This window comes from Typopeltis vanoorti, chromosome 3 (genome assembly GCF_054136105.1).
Source record: "Typopeltis vanoorti isolate ZY-2024b chromosome 3, IOZ_Tvanoo_1.0, whole genome shotgun sequence".
In the NCBI taxonomy this organism is placed as follows: Eukaryota; Metazoa; Arthropoda; class Arachnida; order Uropygi; family Thelyphonidae; genus Typopeltis; species Typopeltis vanoorti.
In genome coordinates this window covers 156,037,506-156,061,556 of record NC_143551.1, presented here as the reverse complement: position 1 = coordinate 156,061,556, position 24,051 = coordinate 156,037,506, and the positions used below count along the sequence as shown (strand labels likewise).

General features: G+C 38.0%; 1 protein-coding gene across 1 annotated transcript in view; it reads left to right on the top strand.

The window, feature by feature from the left end:
- Nucleotides 1-24,051, top strand: part of LOC150108686 (protein white-like) — a 164,498-nt gene that overhangs the window by 88,554 nt on the left and 51,893 nt on the right. Inside the window, exons 8-9 of the mRNA XM_090390508.1 lie at nt 1,179-1,345; nt 18,224-18,295. Of these exons, the coding sequence (XP_090246634.1) occupies nt 1,179-1,345; nt 18,224-18,295 (239 nt within the window). The remainder of the gene's footprint in view (nt 1-1,178; nt 1,346-18,223; nt 18,296-24,051) is intronic.

Genomic DNA, 24,051 nt, shown 5'->3' with positions numbered 1-24,051 from the left:
CTGAAGGAAGTACTGAAGGAAAAATGCCACAGGAAACTGAGCAGAGGTGTGTTGCTTTTGCAGGACAATGCACCTGCTCACATTGCTCATGAAACCCAAACAATATACAACTTTGGCTTTCAATGTCTGCCTCACCCACCCTATTCATCAGACCTGGCTCCATCTGACTATTTCCTATTTCCAAATTTAGAGAAACAAAGGCTTTTTTCTCAGAGAATTGAAAATGATGCAGCAGCATTGTAACAAATGTATATGTAGAATAATGTGTAAGTTACGTGGTTCTACCTGAATTCTTTCATGGTGATTATCACAACTTTTCAGCACACCCCCCTGGATATATAATTTTAGTTTGCTAATTTTGTCACTATAAACAGTGTGATAAACCAAATTTGACCCAATTGAACAAATTTTAACAGAGATCTTAAGCTCCAAATTTCATTAAATTCCATCTAGTTAGTGCAGAATTATTAATATTCATTCAAATAATTTCACCAATAAAAAATGCTGTAATCAAAACCAAAATTGAATCATGTGAAGATTTGCTTGCTTGGATCATAGATTCCAAAATTTATTAAATTCCATCTGGGAATGGTTAGCATATCCGCTCTCAGCCAAAAGGCTGCAGGTCCAAATTCTGCAGTGGGCATGGATGTTTGTGATTGTCTGCAAAATACTAGTGGTGGTGGTGTAGATGATGATGGTAGTTGCAGTTCATTGTAGTCGATGAATTGTGTGGTGATGACAGAGGTGCCCTCCCTCAATGAGTCTTTGGACTCCCTGGAGGTGTCACATAATAATAATAATAATAATATGTAAGGATGGTCTTTCTGAAAACATATTGGATACTAGATTTGAGTTCTTTCTGAATGTAAATTTGTAATCTTTAATTTACTGTTAAATATTTACATTTAATAGGAAATTTACATATCCTGAAATAATTAAAATTATTTCAGGATTTAGTAGATTTAAGTTTGATATATACTCATTGAATCTCACTGCATATGGAGAAACTTATACTTGTTATATTAACAGAAATAGCATTCATTTTATTTCTAAATCATTACCATTGCCTCCTATCTAATTTATTATGGTGAAGACAGTAAAAGCTGTATTTTATCTTTATTATTATTATTATTATTGCTTCATTTATTTATTTATTTTATTTTATTTTATACAAGATCCTTACCAATAAGCCTCTGTTATTTTTTGATGAACCAACAACTGGATTAGACTACTTCATAGCAAAAAACGTCATCAGCATCTTATATAATATGGCTTCCAATGGAAAAACCATTATTTGTACCATACACACACCATCTTCTGAAATCTTCACTATGTTTGATAAGTAAGTTGCTTATTATTATTTATCACTATTGCCATTATCATTATTATTTCATTAGTATTTCCATGGAATCAGTGGTGTAGCTAGAGCTTTTGCCGCCCCTCTCAATACACATCAAAAATGCTACAAAAAGTCAAAATGACATATAGGGAAATAAATTAAAACACTATGTTTATTTTTGAAGTGAAACTTTAGTTTAAATATTCTAAAATGTTATTTTTCTTGCTTTTCTGTTAGGAAAATCATCAATGACATTGGCAAAGTCTATTTCATAGTAATGTAGGTAATTCTTAATCACTTTTAATTTAGAAAAACTCCTCTCACAACTAGCAACACTTACAGCAGTTGTTAGGAAAATTCGCAGTAGTATCACAATATTTAGAATGAGTTCTGGAGACTGTATTTTAGAATTAACTACAAAAGTTCAAAAAGATTCAAAGTGCCGCCCAGGCAGTCTGTCCCCCCCCCCCAGCTATGCTGCCTCTACATGGAATCTGGAGACTCAATAAGAGCCTTACACTAATCCTATTCACACAATACCTGCCATTCCTCTCCTTGAACATATTCACTGACAGAGCACTCAAGCAAAACATCTAGCCTGATGCCTTTGCTAAACACACAGACTCACTGATTTTCTCTTCCAGTTAAGTACAAAAAAAATTTCTTGTCACCAATCCTATAAAACCCTTTTAGTAACTTATAAGTTTCAGTAATATCATTCTTTCACCTATCAGCTAACTTCTGCAACCAATAAACTCTCAGTCTATCCTTATAAGGCACATTTCACAGATCACTCATCATCAAGCACAAGGAAAAGTTCTGTACTAATAATTGTGAAGAGATGGAGGTGAAAGAATGGAAGGAGGACTTCTTAGATCAGTAACAGAAGGTAAAGTTCCTGGAAAAAAGAGGATGGGGTAGACCATCAATGAGATGGATGGTATGTAGAGTGACTGATCTTCAAAGAGTTGAAGCCTCCAGAAAAGCATACAACAGGACTACATGCCGAGGCCTGGTGTGGCACATCACTAAGCATCAGAGTGACCATACAGTCTGTGGATGTCTAGTGAACATATGAATATGTAAAGGATTTATTGGAAAGTCCATAGAAAACTGATTAAGGTCATAACTAGTCTTTGGGATGGGAATATGGGAACAGATTGAGGGAATGCAGTTTGCAAAGCTTTGTGAATAGGAGGAAGAGAGGGGATATGATTGACACATTTAAGTTCGTAAATTTATTATTCTTATTCTTATTATTATTACGGGTGACTCCAGGGAGTCCTTAGACTCATCGAGGGAAGCCCTAAACATCATGTCCACACAACTATTCGACATTCTCACAGTATCTATCATACCTTGCCTTGAACTCATTCACTGTCAGAACACCCACAACAGACTCTGGCAGCTTATTCCACTCATTTACCACTCTAAAAGTAAAGAACCCAGCTCTAACACCCTTGCTAACCACATTCTTGCCCAGCTTCCATGTATGGCCCCTGGTCCTCCCACCACCAGTCCTATTCTCAAAAATATCTGAATTAATCTTATAGAAACCCTTCAGTAATTTGAATGTCTCAATCATATCACCCCTTTTCCGCCTATCAACCAATTTCTGCAACCCACAAATCTTCAACCTGTTCTCATAAGGTTCATTCCATACACCTGCTATCATCTTGGTCACTCGTCTCTGGATCCTCTCCACTTCCTCCCCATCAAGAAGAAACCCTGGCCCATATCTGGGCACAGTAGTCTAGATGGGGTCTTATCAAGGCTCGATACAGAGGAACAATAACTTGTTTGTCTCTGCTTGTTAAATTATTTTTCAGCAACCAAGTGATTTGATAAGCTGATTTAGCCCTTTTGCAACGTGCCCCGTAAACTTCAACTCCCTATCCACCAACACTCCCAAATCCCTGGCCTCATCAATCTCCTAGAGTACAGTTCCACCAATGTGGTATACTGCTGCTAATCTTTTCACCCCAAAATGCATAACCTTACATTTTGTCACATTAAATTGACATCCATTCTCCTTAGCCCAGAACTCCAATCTATCCAAATCATCCTGCAAGATTTTGACATCTTCTGCATTCACTATTGCCCTACCCAACTTTGCATCATCAGCGAATAAATGAACCGTTCCTCTTAGATCCTTCCCTATATTGTTAATGAACAAATTAAACAGCAGTGGTCCAAGAATAGAACCCTGCGGCACACCACTAGTCACAGGCCATCTTTTGGAATCTACTCCTGAATAAACTATTCTCTAATATCTCTCCATCAACCACCCACCCATCCATCTCACCAAACCTTTATCCATTCCCATATGTTGCAGTTTACGGATTAGAATTCCATGTGGTATCCTGTCAAAGGCCTTAGCCAGGTCCAGCAGTATCACTGTAAACCCATTATCCTTATGCAGTTGAGCCATAACTGTATTATGAAACTTGAGGAAATTACTGAGGCATGATCTTCTCATTTTCATCAATCCATTCCTGTAAATGGTTGTTGGAAGAAATTTTTTGTAGAATGGGAGGAAGGGGACTAGAACAAGGTGACATACCTTGACGTTGTATAAGGAGGTGTGAGCAGGGACATAAGTAATAGTTGGTGAGTGAGATGCGCTGGCTGATATTGTGCTGAATGCAGATACACTGAATGAGTTTAAACCACAGCTTGATGGGCTTCGTGTGTAACAGTGTTTATCTGTTTAAATCTCACAATGAGTCTTTAGACCCATGGAGGTCTGGTGTTAATAATAATAATAATAATATGCATTTCAGTAATCCACTTAATCCTGTGAACTTATTTGCATTAAGATGTTGTGATAGCCTAAGCAAATCTAATTAGTCTACCACTATATCTATATCTATACCCATTCCTTCACTGCAGTATTCACACCTGGCTGAGAGATGTTTGAAAAATGGACTATTTTGTGAGCTTCTATCACCTCTCTGCCATCAATTTATTAAACCAACTTATTAAAGTTATCCTTCTACAGTCAATTTTAACTTTACTTACCACACAGAGAAAGAAAACTCTTTTGACATTTCCTTTGGCCTACTTGACAAATTTCCTCTCATTTCATTTGCCTTTCTTATCATGTAAACGTTTATAGCTCAGTTTGGTTTCCATGATGCCTTTTCGCTAGAAAGACCCTGGATTCAAATCCTGTCCAAAATGCAAAGAACCTTTATCATGGCTTCTCAACTGAAGGTAAGTTAGCCTGTCTCATACAAAAGTGTTTTTCTTCCTGCAAAATAGGCAAACCAGCCATTGAAACACACTCATAATTATGAGACATAATTCACTAGCCTAAGTTGTTTAGCCATAAGTCCAAATCAACCTTATTGGAAGAACGGCGGTACGTTGCACCCTTGTGTGTGTGTGGGTGCAGCTCCTGTTTAATGATATTGCTCATCCACTAACACCTGTCTAATTTATCCTCATGACATTAGATATACACTCTGATTATGCTTCTTTCAAACATTCAAGCATCTCCCATGACATTGCTCCAAGCTAAATTCAAAGTGCTATAATCGCCTACTCTGTAGTTCCACTAACAACACAGCTTCTTAACTGAAAATTCCTCTTGTTTAGTAACCTCCCATGACTGCATTCTCACTCATCCAAATTAGAAGCAATACAGCTATCTTGGTTATGGACAAATCTTCTGATGCTATCACCAGATCCAATACTCTCAAAACCTTAAGCCCCCTCCCACCCCCAATAACATGCTGCTTTAAGTAATTATCTCTTAACAGATAAAAATTCCATTTCTTTCCTTCTGCATCATCTTTCCTCTTCAAATCTATATATATATTCCCATAGAAACTAGAATCCCTGCTCTGGGACCAAATATGACAATAGCCACTTTAGGCTGCCAATAAGTAAGTAAGGTCACCCAATACACTGGGTGTATTGGGTGACCTGGTACTTCATCACCCAGTACACTGGTTATTACTTGACCTTCATCATCCAATGTATCTCACTGGATGAAGAAGGTCATTAACACATTGTAGGTCTGGTTGGTATTTCCTCTAACTAGGAAGGTATTACTAGAACTCCTTTGATAGAAACACACCTCAAGAAAGGCAGGGTTAACTTGACCAGGAGATGCTGTATTTTGCATATCATAGGCAAATGATATGGAACAGTTTTGCTGATAACATGCAATCCGCTTTTGACAGTACATTTCATTTTTGGTGACAGTACATTTCATTCCTCTTCTTTACATTTGATAAACCTCACAGTGCTTGAACATTCCAAATTTCAAAATTTTCCTTAACCAGTGTTGTAAACCACTCCTTGCCATTCAATTAGGGGGGGGGGGGGAAGCCTAGTTAACCTCAACATTACTAGAACATAGAAGAAAAAGTTCACCTGCTTCACTTCACATTACATTCGATGATACTCAGATCTCCAGGAAAGATCAGATTTCTCTTGAGTTGACTGAACACTTCAGTCTATCCTGGCATAAACACATCACATCTATAACCTATTCAGCTTGAGGATATCAGTATATAAATTCAAAAGACTGCTCAATCTTAGAATACTGTTTTCACATTTAGAGTGGTGCACCAAAAAACTTAAAACCTTAAAAATGCTTGATGATAGATCAGGTTAATAGATAAATTCCTTTTTCATGTACATGCTCCATGTGCGTCTTAAGAGCCTCCATAGTTCAATTGGAAGAACGGCAGTACGTTGCACCCTTCGATTAGAAAAGGACTAAGTTCGATTCTCATCATGATGGGAGGAATCTTTATATGGACTTTTTCAATTGGAGGTGAGTTAGTTGATCTCATACAGAGGTATCAGGGTTTTTTCTCCCAGAAACTCAGGTTTTTCATCCTGCATACAGACAAATCGGCCCTTCAGAACACATGCAATTTACAGACAAAAAATACTAGCGGTGGTTGTGGAACCTCTGTGCTGACTTTGTCAGCACAGAGGTTCTGTGCAGTGGTGGAGATGGAGAGTTGTGCAGTTGGTATCCTCCCATGATGAGTCTTTGGACTCCTTGGAGGTGTCACGAATAATAATAATAATAATAATAATAATGTGTTGTCTCATATATTTTCTGTTTTATGCCTTGTTTTTTGGTATTCTTATGGGTGCTGTTCTACCAAACTAGCAGTTGTCATCACTGAACTTTCCTTTAAGCCTATAAAAACATAGCAGCTGTTGGATAAAATCCATATATAGTATAGTTTCAAACTTACCTTGAAAACTTCCAACATCCTCAGTATAAACTGAGGATATGTGTGTATCAAAACTATACTTTTATTTAAACAAGGTTTTCCTGCTGAAATTTTCTAATTCTTTGACTTTGTTATGGATTCAGAATGTTTTACTGTTTTCTATAAGATATACCAGAAACTAGCATGGAAGTTCCCTGTTTGCCACAGTTACAAATTATTTTATGAAACATTACAAGAAGTATCTCTTCTGGGACATTCTTCCCAAACCTATTGTCTCATAGAGATATGTTTATATATCTTTGCTATTTGGAAAGGTTCTTTATCAGAGCTAAAAAGTTTTGTTACAAAGATTAATGCTCTCCATCTTAGAATACAGTTCACATTAGAATAGAGCAACAAAGTCAATTACCACGATTTTTATATTCTTTGTCAGTCTGATAGAAATTTAATTTTTTGTCTTTTGGAAGAAAAAAAAAACCCATACAGGATGCTACATCCATACACAGTCCCACCTTTTTGATATCCTTATCAAATGGTGCTGTTTAAACAGCATCTAATTTGTCCTACTTCACTGTGCTCTGCATTCTACTGACTTATTATTACATTAAACCTACATTCTTAACTAATGGTTGGGCGCTAGGATTTCTGAAGCACGTGGAGTTGAGCTGTGGTAAAAAAAAAAGTGTTTTTTAAACGGTGTATAGTGTGAATTCTTTTGTGATTGTGCTGCATTTTTTTCTCAGTAACACAAGTGATCTTTAGTGGTCTGCTTTTGGAGTTTTGTTGTTATATATTGTGTTATTTTTGGGTTACCGAGAAGGCGAGGTTCACAGTCGGCAGCATTTGCGGTGGAAGAGAAGATAAGTTTCCGCTATCTATATGATAGCAGAATTTATATTTAGTGTTTATTTATATATATATATCTATGATACAGTGTTCATATATATTTTTAGCGATTAGTTTAGTAGTTACTTGGCAGTAAGAAATGATGGTGGACGCAACTGCAATCACATATGGAGTGTCACCAAGTTTTCCGCCATTTAAGAACTCTATTATACATAACATAATAAAGGACTTTGTGGCATGCAGTGTTTGCAGCATGTATGCTTCCCTGGAATTGGATGAGAGAAGGGGAGAGCGTATATGCGCAAAATGCAGGCAGTGGGAGGAAATCGATGAATTAGATATTTCAATAACCGACCTAGTTGCTTCAGGATTGGGAAATGATGTTGGAAGTTTATTTTCCACTTGGTTAGACTAGAGCCAGAGTAAATTAATAATAAGGTGGTACACCTTTTGGCAATTCTTATAAGTAAATATGACCTCTCCATTGCTTCTGCCTTAGTATCAACACTTCTGGATCTGCCTCCCACTGACGTGACCTCAATAAAGGTCGAAACCAGTATGGGTAGTGGCTGCCCTTCCCTTAATACATGGCATTATACATGTCTGCAAAGAGATGTGCTTCGCATTATGGGAGATACTGAGGTAAGGGGTGATGAGAGCTTGGTCCACCTTTGCTACAAGTTGCCTCAGTCCTGAACTACTTCAGGTGCAAAATTTGTTTGCCTACACTTGGGTAAAGTATTAAACTAAATTTATTATGACTGGGAAATGAATGTCGGGAAATGAGTAGTATGATAGGAGAGAATGCCGATGAAAGTATGAATGAGAAAATAAGAGTCAGGAGTGTGGAAAGCTTGAATGACTGTGAAGTTTACAGAGATGATTGGGTAAATGAATGGCAAGTAAGAGTGATTATCTTGCAGAGAGGGATAGATGAGTTGAAAGAGGAGGTGGAATGTCTTATGAACGAGATGAGAAGTATGAAAGATGAGATTAGGAGAATGGAAGAGATGTATGCAAGGCAAATCACAGTAGGAGTGAGAGAAAGTTTTGGGAATGATAGAAGAGGAGAGAGGGAATGAGAGAGAGGATTGGAAATGATAGAAGAGGAGAGTATAGAAACAGTAGAAGAGGGAATGAGAAAGAGAGAGAGGTATGGGAATGATAGAAGAGGAGAGAATGGGAACAGTAGAAGAGAGGCAATGAGAGAATGATAGAAGAGGAGAGAATAAGACAAATGGAAGAGAGTGAATGAGAGACAGTTATGGGAATGACAGAAGAGGAGAGAATGAAACCAGTAGGAGAGAGGGAATGAGAAGAATGCGAGTGAGCACTGGAACCAGGGTTAGAGTGATGTCAGGAAGGCAGATAAGTAGGGGAACACAGAGAGAAAGTGTTAGAGGAGAGAGAGAATGAGGGATACATGGGAGCAATCGAGGATCAGGGTGGTAAGAGGTGTAATGTATGGGGACTCGATGATCCATTGCATGCAAGACAGGATGCGTGAGCAGTGTTTGCTTGGAGGAACATTAGAAAGTGTAGCTATGGCAATTAAGAGGGGTGAAAGGGTGGATGAGATGATCGTGATGGTAGGAAAAAATGACTTGAGAAGTGACCAAAGAGGAAAGATAGTGGGTAAGAATAAGACAAATGGATAGGATTTCAGCAGGATAGGATATGATAGTGACGAGCTGAGCAGAAGAGCAGTAATATTGAATAACATAATAGCTAGAATGTATCAGAACAGAGGATTGGAATATGTGGATGTTTGGAGGGCATTTGAGGACAGAGAGGAATTGTACGAGAGACCGCTTCCATTTGAATGAGGAAGTATGTAGGCACCTGAAGAGATGGCTGTTCTGAACGAGTCAGTGTGTCAATGCAGAGAAACTAGAATGCCCAAGGTGGATGGTAGCAGGGGTGATCTCTTGTGGGAATGGGTACTTGGGAGAAGCGGGACTCTGAGCCTAGTGGAGTCTAGAGGGGATAATGTTGGATATAGAAACAGTGGCATTTTTATGCTTTACACTAATGCCAGGAGTATCTGGAATAAAGGAGAGGAATTGGTGGTGCTGAAAGCATCAGCCTGGCCAAAGATTATTGTAATCACTGAGACATGGTTGACAGAAGAAGATATAATAACAGGAATAGAAGTAGCAGGATACAGAATTTTTCAGCAGGATAGGAAGGGAAAGTGTGGTGATGGAGTATTGCTCATGATAAGTGATGATTTATGTCCTCTAAGAGTGGAGGCTTTAGAAGGCAGTGACACTAATGATTTTGAAAGCATATGGTGTGAGGTAGAGATGAGCAAGACAGGTTATTTAGTGGGGTGTCCAAACTAAGGAGCACAGAGGGTGGGGGACCAGGGGATCTTTAGACATTTGAGCTTGGCAAGTGCAAGAAGAATGATTGTCATGGGAGTTTTTAACTACAGCAGTATAAATGTGGTGGTGTTGGAGGTGGGCGGTAGATGGCGTTGATTCGTAGTAGAGGTAAGGTGTAGAGACAGTTGAAGATGTCCTCCCGCGATGAGTCTTCGGACTCCTTGGAGGTATCAGGAATAATAATAATAATAATAAATTGGGGAGAGGAAGATGCATGTAGCAATAAGGGAATGGAATTTCTAGCATTCTTGAATGACAAATGTCTTAGGCAACATGTAATAGAGGGAACACCAGGTTCAAGAGTTTTGGATTTGGTCATAGCATCAGAAAAGGATAATAACTGAGATGACACCTTTCCTACCAGTTAGAGAGAGTGACCATGTGGTTTTTACTTGGAAGATGAATAGACATGCAGGTGTATCAAAGAAAAGGGAAAATATCTGGAATTATAAGACAGGTGATTATAATAGTCTTAGACATTAACTTGGGGAAGTTTCATGGAGGGAGGAATTGGAAAGCCAGGATATCATTAGTGCTTGGGAAATTGTGAAGGAATATTTGTTAGCAGCAATAGTATGCTGTATTCCACAAGTGAAGAAGAGGACACAATTTGGTGTAAAGTGGATGACAAACAATATTAAACAGGAACTGCATGTGAAAAAGAGGGCTATGGAAGAGATATAAGGAGACAGGTGAAGAGCAGATGCATAAAGAATATAAGACATAGGCCAGGAGAGTGACTAGTATGGTAAGGAAGGTGAAACTTGAATATGAGAAGAGATTGGCCTTAAGATCCAAAGAAAATCCAAGAGAATTTTTTTAGGTATGTGGCCAGTAGGAGGAGAAATGATTGTGGAAGAATGACATTGTGGGATAAAAATGGGAATGGAGTGGCTGATGCAGAGGACATAGTGGAATTGTTCAATGAGCACTTTATTGGGGTATTTCATCCTGGAGGAGTAAATTTTAATACTAGAGGGATAGGGCAGGTTCGAGATTTAGAGGTGCAGGAGGAGAGCATGTTCCAAATACTGAGTACTCTGGATGTCAGTAAAGCTGTGAGACTGGATGGTATTTCACCACGAGTTTTGAGAGAATGTGCTAAAAAACTGACAGCCCCTTTGACCTGGCTTTTCAATGAAAGTCTGGCTATGGGAAAGGTGCCCAGGGAATGGAAGGAAGGTAAGATAATGCCATTGCATAAGGGCAGTAGCAGACCGGAAGTGTGTAATTATAGGCCAGTTTGTGTGTCAGCAGTAGTTGTTAAGATCTTGGAGAAATTAGTTAGGGACCATATACAGCATTGGGCAGATGACGGTAATGTTATCTGTGAGAGTCAACATGGATTTGTGAAGGGGCGGTCTTATTTTAGTAATATGCTAGCCTTTTATAATAAAGTTACAAGAGCAATAGATGAGGGAAAGGCATATACTGCCATTTTCTTGGATTTAGCAAAGACATTTGACAGGGTGCCACATGATAAGCTGATATTTAAGTTGCAGCACAGTTTGGATGTCAGGTTGGTCAACTGGATTCAGGATTGGCTGTCCTGTAGGTATTAGAGAGTTGTGTATGGTGGGGTAATATTAAGGAGGCAGAAGGTTACAAGTGGTGTTCCACAGGGCTCAGTACTGGGACCTGTATTGTTCAACATTTATGTCAATGACATTGTCAATGGATTGCAAGGGGGGATATTCAGTTGTTTGCAGATGATGTGAAGCTGGGAAGGGTTATCAAAAATAGTGCAGATGTGGCAGCCCTGCAAGAGGATTTGAATAAACTAGACAGATGGGCAAATGAATGGGGGTCTCGGTTTAATGTAGCAAAATGTAAGGTGTTGAAGTTTGGTACACATCGATGGAATGCTGCATACTCTATTGGAGGAGCTGTACTGGAGGAGATAGGGAGAAACAAGAGATCTGAGGATGATGATTGATAGAAAACTGAAATTCAGGGGACATATTGCAAAGCTGGTGAAGGTAACACAAAGGATTGTTGCAATAATGAGATGAACGTTGACCTGCAGAGATAAAAGAGTTATCATTCCGTTGTATAAGACCCTGATCAGATCACACTTAGACTCATGTTCTCAGATTTGGTCCCCAGGATTTGAAAAGGATAAATTAACTGTGGAAAGGGTACAAAGGCAGATAACAAAGATGGTTTCAGGACTGTACAATGTTAGTTATGAGGATCGGTTGAGGGAATGTGGACTGCAGAGTTTGGTGGATAGAAGAAGGAGAAGTGATATGATTGAGACTTTTAAACTGCTGAAAGGTGGTTACAGGGTTGACACTTTGGAGTTCTTTCGATTGGTTGAACAGCAGGAAGGAGTGATGATAAGGGGTCATCCCTGGAAGTTATGAAAGGAAACTGTGAGCAAGAAGCTGAGGAGTGGTTTCTTTGTGGAAACCACTCCTCATCCTCAGGAGGGTGGTTGAACTGTGGAATGCATTTCCTGATAGAGTGGTGAGAGTGAGAATGGTCAATGAGTTTAAGGAGTGGTATGATAAACTGTGTTTCCTAGGAGGGACCTGCCATGATGAGTCTTGATAGACTTTGTGTTTCCTAGGAAGGACCTCCCACAATGAGTCTTTTGACTCCTTGGAATCCTAAATAATAATAATAATAAAAAAAAATAATAAAATAATGAGTCCTTATTCAACAAAGCTATCAATAGTGGTTACATCCCCTCTTTTTTTTCTGCTCAGGAAGAAATCAAACATATTTCAATCCATATGTCAAAGGAATATCTAGTTTATCAAATTTTGGTCAGTCTGAAAGATCTGTTTCTGTTCATCATGAAGAGCATAAAAAATGCATCAAGTTTCATGAAACTGAATATTTTGGCCTTGCAGAACCTTCCATCTAGTCCAAATATAGGGTCTTTTGGAAGATAACTATGCTCATACACAAGAGTAGATTTCTTATGGAAAGGCTTTACTAAGAAAGCTGTGAAGTATTATTAATTAAACTCTCCTGATCTGAACAAGTTTGTTCAGATTACGACAATTTATTTTCTTTTGGGAAATACAATATTTTTCTGTTATGTATTTATGTCATTCTGTTCCATTTTTTTATACTGAGGATGTCAAAGAAACATAGGCATAAATGTTATGCCAATAAATAGTTAGTAACCCTCTTTTTTCTTTTAAATGAAGAAAGTCACATACATGTATGCATACATACCTAATCTGTTTCTTATAATATTATAAGATATGGTATGCATTAAAGATGGACCATTTAGGAACAACTGGTTCAAAAACACATTCTTCATACAGAACCACATGAATTAGTTTACAAATTGAACAAATAGTACTTCATAGTTTTGCAGTTCAGATTTCGTTGAAAGAAAATCACATATTCATTGGGATAGGCACAATGGATAGAGTATTTTCAGAGAAGACATAGGGAATAGGATGGGATGAGGTTGCTAGTGATAGCAAAAGAACTGAAGATAAAAAAAGTAGAAGTTCAACAAGAAGAGAGTTAGACAAATTGTAGTGTATTTGAAGTTATCTGGAAACAGAAATGAACAGGATGAAATATACAGTTGGCTACTGCTATAGACCAGGATGGGGGATACAGAGGTGAAAGTGTGCATCATCCAAATAGAGATATGGCAGTGCCAGATGCGACATTAGAGGTAGATGAATTGGAGGTGATTGGGAAACTTCAGAATCTTAATGCAATACATGGTACATGGGATATTAGCTAGTGTATTATGAAGAAGTATAAGAGAATTAGCAGCTTTGCTGACAATGGCTGTTTAAATTAAGTGTTAGGTCTAAGAAAGTGCTAGAGAAATGGAAAGAGGACAAAATAGTTCAATGTATACAGGAAGCACAAAAAAAGCGGTAGTAAATTACTGATCAATTAGTATTCCCAGAAGTGGTGGTCAAGATATTGGAGAAGTCAGTAAAAGGTAGAATTCAGAAAAACAATAGAAGGGTGAGGGGGACAGGAATATGGTTCTCCATGGGTTGCAGCATGGTTTGGTAAAAGGCATGTCTTGTCTTAGTAATGTGCTCACTTTTTATAATAAAGTGACAATTGTGATAGATAAAGGAAATGACTAAGTGATACTGCTGGACTTTGCTCTTACAGTAGGATATAGCATGGAACTCTCTTACAGAAACTAGAGCAAATGGGGTTGAATATGAAGCTGGTGATATGAATAACAGACTAGATGATAGATGGGGGAACTGAATTCAGGTGATAATGGCATATTGCAGGGCTCTGTACTTTGGTCACTGTCCAAGGAGTATAAAGACACTGTCCACAGTACTTACTCTTTCATCTATATACAATGCCATCCAATGTCCACTAATATTATTATTATTATTATTACTACTACTGGAGGAGAATCTCCATGGAGTCAGAAGAACTCATCGTAGGAGACTCACTAACCTTTATTCACACAATACCTATCATTCCTCTCATTAAACTCATTCACTATCAGGGCAGTCACAACTAATGGTGGCAATCCATTCCATTCACACACCACTCTCCAAGCTAACTCTCTTACACAACTTCAAGGAATAACCACTAGCTCTCTCTCTCTCTCTCTGTTTGTCAAGTAGTAAAAATTTTACTTTGTCAGTATTATAGAATCCCTTTAATAACTTATAAGTTTTGAACATGTCTCCTTTTTTCTGCCTATCAACTTAACCAGGCATTCCCAAGCCTATGCCTATGTGGGCACACAAATTGGTCGACGGGCACCATGGCGCCAGTCAACCAATTTGTGTGTGCCCGCCGCTGTTCAATCTTGTGCCGTATAGTTTGAAATAATCACGCACATCACGCAACAATTCATGGCATGCTATATGACACATGACGAGTATTAAACGCATACAATGTAAAGTCAACGTGCATTCGAAGTTGTTCATTATCTGTTGCTAGTTATATGCGCATAATTTTAACAGTGTCTTGTACTTAAATTATTGATTAGATTCCAGATGAAAACTTCTGGAATCTAGTGGATAGAAAAAAGTTTCCATTCTTAAAAAAAGAGCAGCATACAAGATAAAATTGTTTTTCGGTTCCACATACCTTTGTGAATCATTGTTTTCAACCGTGAATATCATAAAATCGAAATATAGATCACGACTCACTGATGAGCATCTTGATGATTGTTTAAGAACTGGAATATCATCATATTCTCCTAATTATGAAGCACTGGCCAATGAAATGCAATGCCAAAGATCACACTAACTTACATATATACATTTAAATTTTTATATAATGTAAACTTTTAACTAATAAAACATTTCATTATAATGTAAACTTTGTATGTATTCATTTAACAAAAGAATCCAAAAAATTTGCTTGAAAAAAAAAAAACGTCGCCCTACCAGTATTTTAGAAAGTGCTCTAGGAAACAAAAAGGTTGGGAACCTCTGAACTAAACTATCACCCCACACACCTTCAATCTGTCCTCATAGGAGGCATTCTGCAGACCATCACTAGTTTGGTCACTTGTGTCTGAATCCTCTCCACCACAATTCCCTGGTCCCAAGAAAATAAGTGACTAAATCTGTGCACAGTAGTCAAGATACTGTCTTTATAAGATTATGTCTTATAAAGCAGGATAATCACCTCCTACCTTTACTTGGTAATGTGGTTTTCAATATCCACATAATCATTTGAGATATTTTACCAACTTTTGCAATATACCCTCTGACAACTCTCTCTCTCCAATATTACTCCAAGTCCCTAGCCTCATCAATTTCCTGCAATCTAGTACTATCAATGTGATGCACAGTATGTATCCTTTTCAACCCAAAGTGCATGATGTTGCATTTTTGAAACATTAAATTGGCAATCTGTATCCTTTGGCATAATGCCAATTTATTTAAATCACTCTGCAGGATATCTACATCACCTTTATCAACTATTGCCTTCCCCAGTTTGCATCAATAGTAAAACAACTGAATATCACCCCCATCTTTCCATATATATCATTAATATGCATATTCAAGAATAGTGCCCTAGTACAGAACCCAGAGGCACTCCACTTGTCAGCTTCATTCCCCTAGATTCTATTCCACCATATATATAAGATCCACCAATGCACTACGAACACTATTTCCGAAGATTACAACCACAAATTCAGGCAAATCAGCTCAGCTTGTGGCAATTTGTATAACTGGCAATTTCAAGTGGAAAGTGGGTATACATTCAAATTTTTGAATCACACAAAGGGGTCACACTGTAGTGCTCAGCAGGATAAAAGGTAAAAGGTTGCACTAAGCAAATTGTGTTTGAAGGAAACTCTTTTCATGAAGCATAATGTTGCAAACTTGGATGTCGTAATGTTTCAAAGACATCATCTAGATTATTATTATTATTATTATTATTATTATTATTATTATTTTGACACCTCCAGGGAGTCCAAAGACTCATCGAGGGAGAGTGTGCCGACAGCATCGAACGATTGGTCCCCTTCCAACTACTAACCACACTCAAACTTACTTAACTGAGCCATTAGTAGCAGAGGCTCTACCAATCGACCAACCTTTGCCGGCAGGATAATCTTATAAAGCAGGATAATCACCTCCTACCTTTACTTGGTAATGTGGTTTTCAATATCCACATAATCCTTTGAGATATTTTACCAACTTTTGCAATATACCCTCTGACAACTCTCTCTCTCCAATATCCACATAATAGATATGGGGTCAGCAACTAGATATGGGGTCAGCAAACTGTGGCTCTTTGGGTACGTACATGTGGCTCTGAAGTAAAATTGAAAATGAAAATAAAACTATCATAGTTTCATTTATAAAATTTGTAAAGGATTTTATTCACATAATGGTAATTTCATTTGCTTTATAGGTCTCGCAAAACTTTGTGTCACTAAGATGCGCGATGTTAGGGAGGGGAAAGCGAGCATGGAGAGGGTATACAGAGGGAGTGGTGGTGATGGTTGAGCACATGGTCTTGGTATGGAAACAGAAGAATTGGAAAAAGAAATATGCAGTTTGATTTCACAGTGCAAGCAGACTGCTATAAAAGAACTACAGAAGGCAGACTCAATGATTTTCAATACTTGGAATAGTCTTCGGGACTCATATCACGAGTTGAAAAAATTTGCATTTGGTGTTCTCACTATCTTCGGGTCTACATATTGATATGAGCAATCGTTTTCTAACATGAATTTCATTGAATGTAAATTGAGGAGCTAAATTACTGATGCCAACTTGGAATTGTGCCTTAAATTAAAACTGACTAGTTACAAACTGGACATACAGAAACTTTCTAAGGAAATGCAAGCTCATTGCTCACACTGATTAAAATGAATGAGAGCAATTCTTTGTGTGATTTTTAATTCATTCAACAAAGATATAATTAATATTATAACTTGTTATATATTACTATAAATTTACTATAATATTACTTTAAATTTTCCTTATTTGTAAAAATATATTTATGGCTCTCGAATAATTTTTAAATTGTTGTGAGGGACAGGTTTGGCTCTTCTGTCTCAAAAGTTTGCTGACCCCTGATCTAGATGATTTCAAGCGGGGAAGAATTATTGGAAATCTTGAAGAATGCTGCAGAATTACTGATATTGACAGAGAGTTTGGAATCTCACACAGTGTTGTATCAGGCTCAGGGCAGCATTTCAGATCAATTTAATATGGTGAAGACGTTTGCTAAGAGGTTGCAAACTGTGGAGGATCTGAGCAAGTAAGAAGTGATATGAAAGAGTAAGGTAGGAGAGATTGAAGAAGCATAAGAGAGACTGGAGAAATAAGTAGCATGAGTGAGGAGAATGACAGAATAGGAGTGCAAGGCAGACAGGGAAACAGGGGAGTCAGAGGGACACAACATGAAAAAGGTCAGTGCCAGAAGAGAAAGTGAATGTGTAAGTAGACAAGAAAAGAAATGAATGGGATAGCACAGGATGTGGAGGGAGCATTTGGGTCTAGGGAGGGATGGGTATTAGAGAGATGAATGGCTGGCAGAAGACATGGAGTCACATCTAAGAAGTGGTATGCATGGAACTGGTTATAGACCAGTTCTCACACTCGATAGCATCATGTTCCTTCAATTTATACTGGCTACAAACACATGACTCATTACCTGGCACAATGCACTTTGCTCATTGGGGTGTCCATTGACTTCTTTCCAAGCAGTATACATATATCTGTATATCATGTACATATGCACATATCTCCTTACATTATATTTTCTGTATTGTTGTTTCATGTTATTAAATATTAGCCAATTCCATTCTGTTTTTGGAAGTAAATTCATTTTTTTATATTTTATATATTGAAGATAGACTTAACAGTGAATAACTACTAATGAGAAAGAGAATAACAAAAGAGAAAACTTTATTAAAAAAAATGCTCAGATGATAGTATCTTTGATAAATATTTTAGTATATATGAATGTAAAAGTGGAATACAAATTTATGCATTTTCATTCTTTAGCTTATTGATTTTAGCAGAAGGACAAACTGCATATATTGGTCCTGCCAAAAATGCTCTGGAATTCTTTAGAAGGTAACTAACTCTCTCTTATAGGTACTACATTAGCAAACAAATTAATCTGAACACCCACATTTTAAACAAAAACTTTAATTAGTATAATTAGTAATTTAATTAGTATAATTTTGCAAGAAAATAAGTACAAAAATTAAACTCCAACTTCACCTAATAATTTATATATGCTCCTCTGTTCCTAATAATAAATTTAGTTTAATCCTTTATCCAAGTGTGAGCAAACAAAGTTTGTGCCTGAAAATATCTTCAGGACTGGGGTAAGGTAGTACAACACTGGGCAACTCGTAGCAAAGGTGAACCAAGCTAACATCACTCCTATCTCAGTATCTCCCATAATGCAAAACACATCTCTTTGTGGATATGTATAATGTTATGCATTAAGGGAAAGGCCACTACCCTTTGCTACGAGTTGTCTGGTGTTGTACTACCTTACCCCAGTCCTGAAGATATTTTCAAGCGCAAACTTTGTTTGTTCACACTTGGATAAAGGATTAAACTAAATTTATTATACTCTAACCAAGTGAAAAATAAACTTTCAACATCTGTTTCAAATAAGTTCATTAATTTGCTTAGGCATGGACTCTACCAACATAGAACACATTTTTACTGTTTTTGTATCTTTTGTATCTTGAAACCATACTTTTATAATGGATTGTATTAAGTTATCCTTTGTATACAATTTAAGTTTCCAAGTCTTTCTTTTTCACAATGGCCTACAATTTTCTATTCAGTTAATGCCAGGAGAATCTCCTGACTACTGATGCAATTGGATGTGATTTTTGAGGAACTCTTTCACTTTTTTTTGAAGTGTGGCATGGAGCTAGATCCTGTCAGATGAGTTCTTTGTGTTTCTAGATCTATGGAAGCACTCTCTTCTCCAATATTTTAATGTATTAGTCACTTTTCATGATACTGTCAGAAGGCACAAGTGATCCTGGACTGTCATGTGTAAAACAACCCCAGAACATCTTTACAGTTGTAGAAAGTTTTTCCATTTGGTTATACTGTAAATTAAGGATGCCAAGAAGTCATATTCCTGGTTTTATCCATGCTCGCCTTGAATGGGCATGGAGATTATGCATTGTTATAGGAGGCTAATATAGCTTTTGGTCTTCTATATTTGAATATGTCCGTTGCCTCGTATGCTGCAGCTTGATGAACCAAATTGTTGGGATGTGTGGATGTCTTTAGGAAAAACTTGGATGCTAAGGATTGTAGAAAAGAGAAAATATAGGGAATATTTGTGTCTCTATGAAGTTGATTGTTTCTAACATACCATGGGGCATTCAGAATCATTCTCAAGCACTTGTTCTGCACTCATTGTATCTTGATAATGTTAGTATTACAGGTGTGGCTCCAGGCTGGAGAGGCATAGGTGATTATAGGACGAATCGTCATCTGGTATAGCTACAATTTGATTCTGTTGCTGAGCTTGCTATTTCTATTAATTAGCGGATAGATCTGAGCTATGGCTTTAGATGCCTTTACGCATGCAGACTTGATGTGTTGGTTGAAAGATAGCTTTTTGTCGAGAATTACACCCAGGTAATTTGTTTCTGTCTGCCAGAAAATTTTAGTATTAAATAGTAACACATCTCCTGCAGGAGACATTGGCCTTTTTGTGAAAAGAAAGGCTGAGCTTTTCAGGGGGGGGTTGACTTCCAATCTCCACTTGGAGAACCAACCCTCCAGCTTTAGAATGTTTTCTTGAAGCTTTCTGGTAATGAAATGGGGTCTGAGAGATCTGGTTAGTATTGCCATATTGTCCACATGCAGCGCCAAAATGGAAGTTATCGGATTGTGTGGGATGTCTGACATGTATACAGAAAACAGCAATGGAGCCAGTAGAGATCCCTGCGGCACTCCAGCAAAGATATGGCGCTGTGACGATGTAGAACCGTTGATTTTTACTTGCATTGATCTATTCTGAAGATATGAATGGATTAGACGAACCATTTTTAGTGAGGTACCAGCTGTGATAAATTTGTGCAGGAGTTCAAAATACCAGATTTTGTCAAATGCTTTGGATAGGTCTAGGAAAACAGCTCCTGTGCACTGGCGCCAGTTGTAACTTGTGGTGATGTATTCGACAATTCTGTTGATTTGCTGGGTAGTACTATGGTGTTGCCGAAAACGAAACTGTTCTTTAGGGAGGATGTTTAGGTCATTTACTGAGGTTTGGAGTCATGAGAGGATGACCTTCTCTGCAACCTTACCCAGATTGGATGATAATTTTGCGGTAGGTGTGGGTCTTTGCCTGGCTTATGTATGGGAATTACATCAGCCAGTTTCCAGGAGGAAGGAAAATAGTGAAATCTTAAGATTGTATTTATTATACTGGTCAGGTACACTACAGCTTTTCGTGGCAGCAGCTTGACCCTGTTTGAGATGCCGTCTGGTCCAGGAGCTTTATTGTTCTTAAGTTTTTTAATAATATCATATAATTCAACAGGTGATGCGGGTGCAATATGGTGAGCACTGGTATCTGGGAGATTTAATGCATGCCTGACCTGCCTGTGGATTTTGTACAAGTGATTGAAATCTAAGTTGTTATAAGAAGGTTTGTACTGCTCCTCAAGATTCTTTAATATGGCTTCTTCCTTATCTGCATCTGTGTAGACTAGGCCCTGGTTTGAGATTATGCGGGGGATCTGTTTTTATTTTTGATGTTTCTCAATAACCCCCCAGATAGAGTGATCAATAGGTGAGATAGAGGCTAACTTTTTATCTCAAACTTGGTTCTATCAGTTCTAAGCGCATCTCTTACTGCTCCATTCAATCTATTAAGCACTGTCTTAAACTGGGGAGTGCGAGTGTTACGAAATCTCTTCCTAGCTCTGTTCTTCTCTCTGATCAGGTCCATAATATCCTCAGGCAAGTGATCAGGCTTGGGAACAGGTGTGTGGAAGGTTGCAACCATTATAGTGGACTTAATCTGTTGGGTGAGGCTAGTCACTGCAAATTCCACATCTTCTGGTGTGCATATGTGAGGGACGGGTCCAATTTGATCCCTAAGTGCTTTAGACAATCTCTCCCATGATATGCTTGAATGAGAGGGAGGAGACAGGCATTCTTGTTCTCCCAATTGCAGTAGAATTGGGTTGTGATCCGACAGCAGCTCGTTTAGTGATTTAAGACTGGACTATAGTTTAATGTCTTGCAGGATAGCTATATCCCGGATGTCAGCAGTGCCAGATGTACTGAGATGAGATGAGTTGGTTTGGTAGGTCCAGCCACAACAGCATAGTTTGATCCTGTGTAGCTGGAAAGGATGTGACCATTTTTATTGGTAGATTTACTGTTCCAAGCAGGATGTTTTGCATTGAAGTCTCCAGCAATGACGACCAGTCCTTTTACTCCAAGGATGGCATCCAGATCTGAGGTCAATAATGTCTTTAATGGAGGGTTGTAAGCAGAAAAACTTTTAAGGTTTCCAATTGAGTTTGTGAGACATTAATTCCTGTGATTTCGAGGTTGGCAGTTGTAGGGTTGGTTATTGAATGATGACTGATATAGTTTTTGATAAGGGTGGCTGTACCTCCACCTCTATACCCAAGTCTGTCATTTCTGTAAATCTGATACCCTCTGATTTTTAGGGTGTCAGCAGGCATCAGGTGAGTTTCATTGATTAGAAATATATCTGGGTTGTATCTATTATTGAATTCCTGGATTTCCAACAGTTTATTTTTGAAACCGTTGGCGTTCCAAGCAATAATCCTAAGAGAATCTGGAGCGATTTTTTTCCTATGCATCAGAGAGTGCAGATAATATGGATTGGGTTTGCTGTGAGAATCTTTTTGTAACTTTGTAACACTTAGTGATGGATTTGAGTTGCTGAAATCCTGCAGCATGTTTGCAAGAGAAGAGGTGATAACAGCTGATAGATTTGAATGTGGATTATTTGGGTTCTGGGTTTGTACTATCTGTTTGGAGCGGGCCACATCAGCATATGTTCTCGCTTGATGTTGAAGATTAATTTTCTTAAGTGGCTCAGTTAATGATGGGCGAGCACCTGTTGTCATGATCTCACTCTTGGAGGACTGAGCTTCAGGAACTCTCACACTAGATGACGAGGTAGATTGATGATTTGGATCATTCCATCTGTTTTTGGGGTGATGTATCCTCACCCTGCTAATTATAGGGGGTGTATATCCTCACAATTAGCGCACTTAGCCAGGGTGGATTTTGGCTTGGCGCAGGTGTTTGTGGGGTGATTCTCGCCACATTTTAGGCATCTGAACTGAGCTTTGCATAGCTTCTGGGCATGGCCAAATTTTTGGCATCTGTGGCATTGCCCAGAAGATACTTTCTTTCTCAATGGTTCTGGGGTGATTTTGAGTCCACAGATTGATTTTAGATTATAGATGTCTTTGTAAATGTTATGAATTTCTATTAAGACTAAAGGCATAGGTGCCTTATTTGATCTAAACATTCTAGTGACCTTTATAGGAGGTAGATCCTGTAAGTTAACGTCAATAACTATTTCATCTGTGTCCATATCCTTGGAGACTCCTCGTAGGACCACTTTCAGATTTTTTTCGGAGGCAAGTGAAAATGTGTGATATTGAGTTCCTCTTGTGTCCAGTTCCTTTGTAAGATTTCTATAATCAGCCACCGTGGTGGGCTGAATTTTTATGCCTTCGTCTACATTTATAGCAGATCTATAACTTATTTGTAAGTTAGCCATGATGGTTCTTAGTGTTGTTCCATCTCTGCTTTTCCCGTAGGATAATCGGTGGCGCCTTTTCATTGGGGGAGTCAGAGGGATCTGAAATGGGAACATCCTTGTCCATACCAACATCATTTGTTGGCTCAGCAGTGAGAGTTTTTCCTCTTCTTACGAGTGTGGATTTTTCCTTGATCAGAAGGATTACAGGTAGAGACAACTAGATTGAGTTTTTCCTCCATTTGAGGATCTTCATTTTTCTCAACATCGACTTTGGGTGAAGAATATAAGTTTAAGTAGCCAGGTCAATCCCATTCAAACTTTTTGAGAAGCTTTTTAATAAAAGTGAGTGCTAGCCTTTTATCGAGTGACTCGATAATGATGATGTCAGGGTCGATCATGCTAGTAGGCCATGTCAGCTTGAACTTCTTTGGAGTTTATCAATAAGTACAAGAGCCGGCTCTTTATCGAGCAAATCAGTGAATATGTCTTTTTCAGGTACATTCATATCGTTTTAACTGCGTATGAGCGTTAATAAAAATCCCGCAGATCTAAAGACCTGCCAGCAGAAATCATTGTAGAATATCCTGCAGCCCCAAAGGACTGCCAGCAATACCAAGCATAGGCTAAATGAAGCAATAGCAATTAAATTGCATCTAATCAAAGTCTTACCTTGATATTTTGCAAAATAAAGAACACTTCGAATTCATTCATTCACAATCTCTTATGCGACAACTGCTATCAGCCGTTTTTGTCTCTCACCATGACCTCGCTTTAAAAAAGCGACAGCTACCACTTATAACATTTCAAGCGACTCAAGTGATACCTAAGTTGAAGTAATGCCCAAGTCATATTTTCATATACAAGAAGTTAAAAGGTGTCATACCTTATTACTAAAATACTCTGAATTAGGGATAGATGTTGAAAGTTTTTCCACTTGGTTATACTACGAATTAAAGATGCCAAGAAGTTCTATTCTTGATTTCATCTTTTATCCAAGTGTAATAAAGTGACTTTGCATGACTTGCATGGGAAGTCACTTCACAACTAGGCTACTTTTTGTACCACCAACGTTAAAGGTTACAGAGCA